The 7,500-nt window shown below is 48.0% G+C and overlaps 1 protein-coding gene across 4 annotated transcripts in view; it reads left to right on the plus strand.

Annotated features, from left to right (window-relative positions):
* prkcbb (protein kinase C, beta b) overlaps positions 1-7,500 on the plus strand; it is a 96,192-nt gene that overhangs the window by 72,312 nt on the left and 16,380 nt on the right. For all 4 annotated transcript variants that reach the window (XM_035526403.2, XM_035526404.2, XM_081711581.1 and 1 more), the window contains one exon: positions 1,895-2,035. In XM_035526403.2, coding sequence (XP_035382296.1) covers positions 1,895-2,035 — 141 coding nt within the window. The remainder of the gene's footprint in view (positions 1-1,894; positions 2,036-7,500) is intronic.

The following is a 7,500-nucleotide window of genomic DNA, read 5'->3' on the forward strand; positions in this document are numbered from 1 at the left end:
AGTTCACAAAGCAAAGTGCACAGCACAAATTAACATAGCAGCAAGTTAGCACTGCAGCAAGTTAAGCACAGGTTCGAATGACAAATGAACAAAACAGTGACTAATGCGACAGTTAACACAGCACAAGTGAACACAGTGATTGCCACAGCAATATTAGCACAGCACCAGTTCACAAAGCAAAGTGCACAGCACAAATTAACATAGCAGCAAGTTAGCACAGCAGCAAGTTAAGCACAGGTTCGAATGACAAATGAACAAAACAGTGACTAATGCGACAGTTAACACAGCACAAGTGAACACAGTGATTGCCACAGCAATATTAGCACAGCACCAGTTCACAAAGCAAAGTGCACAGCACAAATTAACATAGCAGCAAGTTAGCACTGCAGCAAGTTAAGCACAGGTTCGAATGACAAATGAACAAAACAGTGACTAATGCAACAGTTAACACAGCACAAGTGAACACAGTGATTGCCACAGCAATATTAGCACAGCACCAGTTCACAAAGCAAAGTGCACAGCACAAATTAACATAGCAGCAAGTTAGCACAGCAGCAAGTTAAGCACAGGTTCGAATGACAAATGAACAAAACAGTGACTAATGCAACAGTTAACACAGCACAAGTGAACACAGTGATCGCCACAGCAATATTAGCACAGCACCAGTTCACAAAGCAAAGTGCACAGCACAAATTAACATAGCAGCAAGTTAGCACAGCAGCAAGTTAAGCACAGGTTCGAATGACAAATGAACAAAAGTGACTAATGCAACAGTTAACACAGCACAAGTGAACACAGTGATTGCCACAGCAATATTAGCACAGCACCAGTTCACAAAGCAAAGTGCACAGCACAAATTAACATAGCAGCAAGTTAGCACTGCAGCAAGTTAAGCACAGGTTCGAATGACAAATGAACAAAACAGTGACTAATGCAACAGTTAACACAGCACAAGTGAACACAGTGATTGCCACAGCAATATTAGCACAGCACCAGTTCACAAAGCAAAGTGCACAGCACAAATTAACATAGCAGCAAGTTAGCACAGCAACGCTAACACAACAGCGATGAACACAGCAACGATTTAACACAAAAGCAATTAACACAGAAGGAAGTTAGGACAGCATAGATTGAGCACAAATGCGATTAATACAGTAATGCATAAGTATAGCAGTAAGCTGGCGCAAGAGTGATTAGCACAGCAAAGTCTAAGACCGGGGGCAGTGTGTGTGTGTGTGTGTGTGTGTGTGTGTGTGTGTCTGGGCATTAGGGCTTAAACTCAGACAGCTGAACCTCTACCTCTACTGCACAAAGAGCCTCCAAACACCTTTTCTGCTGCCATCAATTTTTCATGTGCACAGAGGCACCAACAAAAAAGCAGCAAGTTATTCAGAAATTCCCCAGCAGCTAATCTCTCAGCACGCACACACACACACACACACACACACTCGTCACTCACCGGAATGAAACAGCCAGAACGATTTGTTTTCAACATGGCTGTTCTGTTGAGGCCTAAAACACGGAACCTTGTTGAGGAGGCCATGAGAAAGGAAGGCCTCATATCAGTGTTTTTGGACCTTCTTATTCTGTTTCTCATTCTGCCAAGATTATTGACTCGACAATTTCTTCTGCCTTTTACCTTCTACCAAGTCATAAGTTGAATTTTAAAGGTTTTACATTTCTAGTTATTCATTTCCCAGCAAACCTGTATGTGTGTGCGTATACTCAGATTTGAAGGAGGTGTGTGCGGAAGCCAATGCTTTCATGCTCTCATGTGTGTCCTGGGTGCTGTCTGTATGTGTGTGTGTGTGTGTGTCTGTGTGTGTGTGTGTGTGTGTGTGTGTCTGTGTGTGTGTGTGTGTGTGTGTGTGTGTGTGTGTGTGTGGTGTTGCAGTTGATGACTAAACACCCTGGGAAACGCCTGGGATGTGGCCCTGAAGGGGAACGTGATATCCGGGAGCACGGATTCTTCCGCTACATGGACTGGGAGAAACTGGAGAACAAAGAGGTCCAACCCCCATTCAAACCCAGAGCTGTGAGTCACACACACTCACACACACACACACACTTACTCACACACACACACACACACACACACTCACACACACACACACACACTTACACACATTTACTCACACACACACACACACACACACACACACACACACACACTCACAGACACCCTCACTCACACTCACAAACACACACACACTTACTCACACACACACACACACAGACACACACACTCACTCACACTCACACACACACTTACTCACACACACACTCACACACTCACACACACACACACACACTTACTCACACACTCACACACACACACTTACACACATTTACTCACACACACACACACACACTCACAGACACCCTCACTCACACTCACAAACACACACACACACTTACTCACACACACACACACACACACACAGACACACACACTCACTCACACTCACACTCACACTCACACACACACTTACTCACACACACACACACACACACACACACACACACCCTAACCAATTTACACACATACAACGACACCCACATGCAATCTCTGCTGGTGTGGTAGGCACTGTTCCCCACGGTGGCTGTGTGACAGGGACCGATGCTCATTTCCTGTTTCCTGTTTTGAGCTGTTTCCTTGAGCGCAGTGCTCTCCTGGCTGAGTATCCATCAGAAACACGCACCTGGAGCTCGGAGGCCGTTCAGAGTCCAGGCTCTCCTGGACGGCCTGGACTGCTCAACATGTCATGGTTGTGTGGACACAGGACCGGTGCAGGAGAATGGGGAGGCTCTCAGCTCTCCTGACTGCTTAACCAGGGGGTGGAGCCTCATTGACAGAGTCTCACTGTTAGAGCAGAGCCTCACTGTTAGAGCAGAGTCTCACTGTTAGAGCAGAGCCTCACTGTTAGAGCAGAGCCTCACTGTTAGAGCAGAGTCTCACTGTTAGAGCAGAGTCTCACTGTTAGAGCGGAGCCTCACTGTTAGAGCAGAGTCTCACTGTTAGAGCAGAGTCTCACTGTTAGAGCAGAGCCTCACTGTTAGAGCAGAGCCTCACTGTTAGAGCAGAGTCTCACTGTTAGAGCAGAGCCTCACTGTTAGAGCAGAGCCTCACTGTTAGAGCAGAGTCTCACTGTTAGAGCAGAGCCTCACTGTTAGAGCGGAGCCTCACTGTTAGAGCAGAGTCTCACTGTTAGAGCAGAGCCTCACTGTTAGAGCAGAGCCTCACTGTTAGAGCAGAGTCTCACTGTTAGAGCAGAGTCTCACTGTTAGAGCGGAGCCTCACTGTTAGAGCAGAGTCTCACTGTTAGAGCAGAGCCTCACTGTTAGAGCAGAGCCTCACTGTTAGAGCAGAGTCTCACTGTTAGAGCAGAGCCTCACTGTTAGAGCAGAGCCTCACTGTTAGAGCAGAGTCTCACTGTTAGAGCAGAGCCTCACTGTTAGAGCAGAGCCTCACTGTTAGAGCAGAGCCTCACTGTTAGAGCAGAGCCTCACTGTTAGAGCAGAGCCTCACTGTTAGAGCGGAGCCTCACTGTTAGAACAGAGTCTCACTGTTAGAGCAGAGCCTCACTGTTAGAGCAGAGCCTCACTGTTACAGCAGAGCCTCACTGTTAGAGCAGAGCCTCACTGTTAGAGCAGAGTCTCACTGTTAGAGCAGAGCCTCACTGTTAGAGCAGAGCCTCACTGTTAGAGCAGAGTCTCACTGTTAGAGCGGAGTCTCACTGTTAGAGCGGAGCCTCACTGTTAGAGCAGAGTCTCACTGTTAGAGCAGAGTCTCACTGTTAGAGCAGAGCCTCACTGTTAGAGCAGAGCCTCACTGTTAGAGCAGAGCCTCACTGTTAGAGCAGAGCCTCACTGTTAGAGCAGAGCCTCACTGTTAGAGCAGAGTCTCACTGTTAGAGCAGAGCCTCACTGTTAGAGCAGAGCCTCACTGTTAGAGCAGAGTCTCACTGTTAGAGCAGAGCCTCACTGTTAGAGCAGAGTCTCACTGTTAGAGCAGAGTCTCACTGTTAGAGCAGAGCCTCACTGTTAGAGCAGAGCCTCACTGTTAGAGCAGAGTCTCACTGTTAGAGCAGAGCCTCACTGTTAGAGCAGAGCCTCACTGTTAGAGCAGAGTCTCACTGTTAGAGCGGAGCCTCACTGTTAGAGCAGAGCCTCACTGTTAGAGCAGAGTCTCACTGTTAGAGCAGAGCCTCACTGTTAGAGCGGAGCCTCACTGTTAGAGCAGAGTCTCACTGTTAGAGCAGAGTCTCACTGTTAGAGCGGAGCCTCACTGTTAGAGCAGAGTCTCACTGTTAGAGCAGAGCCTCACTGTTAGAGCAGAGCCTCACTGTTAGAGCAGAGCCTCACTGTTAGAGCAGAGCCTCACTGTTAGAGCAGAGTCTCACTGTTAGAGCAGAGCCTCACTGTTAGAGCAGAGCCTCACTGTTACAGCAGAGCCTCACTGTTAGAGCAGAGCCTCACTGTTAGAGCAGAGTCTCACTGTTAGAGCAGAGCCTCACTGTTAGAGCAGAGCCTCACTGTTAGAGCAGAGCCTCACTGTTAGAGCAGAGCCTCATTGTTGGCGGTGATGTCAGGCCCAGTGATGTCTTTGTGGGGTGCCTCAGTCTGTGGCAGCTGTCATGTGCCGGTCTGTTTTCCTCCACACCTTTCAGCACCCAGCCCCCTCTACTCCCCTTCTCTCCTTCGGGAGTGTGTGTGTCGGGGGGGTTATTTCAGTGCTACCTGCCTGCTTTAGGGAGGCTGTGCTAGAGCACCGTGGGGAGCAGATTCCTCTGGTCCTCCTCCGCAGGGGAGGGCTGTCAGGACGAAGGGTCACGGCTCTCCTCCGAGCTCCCGCAACTTTCCCGGCAGCTTAACGAGGGTATGATGTACAACCTGTGTCCAACCACCCACAAACTCTGTCTGGTCTGGAGGAAGGTCCGTCTCCGCTTGGGCTGAGCGCCACACAAACAAGCATCAAGTAAGAGACGTGTGATGCTACGTTTGGTGGACTGGAACAAGAGGAGAGAGAGAGAGAGAGAGAGAGAGAGAGAGAGAGAGAGAGAGAGAGAGAGAGAGGCAAATGTAAGGTTTGAGCACAGATACTGTATTAAAAAATGTGTAAGAAATTTAGGAAAACTAAATTTGTAACATGAGTCTGGTAGAGGAAAAGACCAGTTAATGGTCTGGTTCCATAGAAAGTGGCTTTTAGATCAAACAGGTAAAGGGTTTCTGAAGTGAAGTTCTGCTGCTCTCCTCCGCTGTTCTCTGTCCCTCTTCATCCCTCCCTGCTGTCTCCTCTCCTCTCTGGACTGCTGGATCTCCTCATCTTCGTCATTCTGCTGGTGTGATGAGCAGGATCTACGCCCGTCCGCCTGTCTGCATATCTCAGCGGTTTTACATGTGCTGTTTTTGGTTATCTAAAAGGCTACTGAGCGGAAGAAAGTGTCCAGAGGGCAGTGAGAACGCCTGTGTTACTGAGGGCATTGAGAACGCCTGTATAACGGTGGGCATTGAGAACACATGGGTTACGGAGGGCATTAAGAATGCATGTGTTACAGAGGGCATTGAGAACACATGGGTAACGGAGGGCATTGAGAACGCATGTGTTACGGAGGGCATTGAGAACACATGGGTTACGGAGGGCATTGAGAACGCGTGTGTTACGGAGGGCATTGAGAATGCCTGTGTTACGGAGGGCATTGAGAACGTGTGTGTTACGGAGGGCATTGAGAACACGTGTTACGGAGGGCATTGAGAACGCATGTGTTACGGAGGGCATTGAGAACGCCTGTGTTACGGAGGGCATTGAGAACACGTGTTACGGAGGGCATTGAGAACGCGTGTGTTACTGAGGGCATTGAGAACGCGTGTGTTACGGAGGACATTGAGAACGCGTGTGTTACGGAGGGCATTGAGAACATGTGTTACAGAGGGCATTGAGAACGCATGTGTTACTGAGGGCATTGAGAACGCGTGTGTTACGGAGGGCATTGAGAACGCGTGTGTTACGGAGGACATTGAGAAAGCCTGTGTTACGGAGGGCATTGAGAACGCGTGTGTTACGGAGGGCATTGAAAACGCCTGTGTTACGGCGGGCATTGAGAAAGCCTGTGTTACGGAGGGCATTGAGAACACGTGTTACGGAGGGCATTGAGAATGCCTGTGTTACTGAGGGCATTGAGAACGCGTGTGTTACGGAGGACATTGAGAACGTGTGTGTTACGGAGGGCATTGAGAATGCGTGTGTTACGGAGGACATTGAGAACGCGTGTGTTACGGAGGGCATTGAGAATGTCTGTGTTACGGAGGGCATTGAGAACGCCTGTGTTACGGAGGGCATTGAGAACGCCTGTGTTACGGAGGACATTGAGAAAGCCTGTGTTACGGAGGGCATTGAGAACGCCTGTGTTACGGAGGGCATTAAGAACGCCTGTGTTACAGGTACCAGCTTCGCCCTGTTTTTGTCTCTGTGGGGTACAGTGGTATTTGACAAAGTCTCTGTCTCCTCAGCCTAGTGTTGTGTTGTTTGAGGGTAATGATGGTGTGGGCATGTGGGCTGGTATTTCTTGAAGGGTGTTTGTGTTCGTGAGTGTATGGTAGCTGCTGGAGGTAACGTGTGCATATGTTCGTGTGTGTGTGTGTGTGTGTGTGTGTGTATGTGTTTATGTGCATACGTGTGTGTGTGTGTGTGCATGTGTTTATGTGTATAGGTGTGTGTGTGTGTGTGTGTGTGCATATGTTCGTGTGTGTGTGTGTGTGTGCATGTGTTCATGTGCATACGTGTGTGTGTGTGTGTGTGTGCATGCGTTTATGTGCATACGTGTGTGTGTGTGTGTATATGTGTTTATGTGTATAGGTGTGTGTGTGCATGTGTTTATATATATACGTATGTGTGTTTGTGTTTGTGTGTGTGCATGTTTATGTGTATATGTGTGTGTGTTTATGTGTGTTTTATCTGTATATGTGTGTGTGTGTGTGTGTGTATGTCTGTGTGTATGTGTGTATGTGTTTGTGTATACGTGTGTGTGTATGTGTATGTGTTTGTGTATACATGTGTGCTTGTGTTTATGTATTTGTGTGTACGTGTGTGAGTGTGTGTTTATGTGTATACGTGTGTGTGCGTGTGTGTGTGTGTGTTTGTATTTGTGTATACGTGTGTGTGTGTGTATGTGTTTATGTGTATACGTATGTGTGTGTGTGTATGTGTTTGTGTATGCGTGTGTGTATGTATTTATGTGTATACGTGTGTGAGAGTGTGTTTATGTGTATACGTGCATGTGTGTGTATGTGTTTATGTGTATATTGTGTGTGTGTGTGTGTGTGTGTGTGTGTGTGTTTGTGTTTATGTGTATACGTGTGTGTGTATACGTGTGTGTGTGTGTGCTTGTGTATACGTGTGTGTGTGTGTGTGTATACGTGTGTGTGTGTGTGTGTGTATGTGTTTATGTGTATACGTGTGTGTGTCTGTGTATACGTGTGTGTGTCTGTGTGTGTGTGTGT

Source organism: Electrophorus electricus, chromosome 3, assembly GCF_041902795.1.
Source record: "Electrophorus electricus isolate QZ-2024a chromosome 3, ASM4190279v1, whole genome shotgun sequence".
In the NCBI taxonomy this organism is placed as follows: domain Eukaryota; kingdom Metazoa; phylum Chordata; class Actinopteri; order Gymnotiformes; family Gymnotidae; genus Electrophorus; species Electrophorus electricus.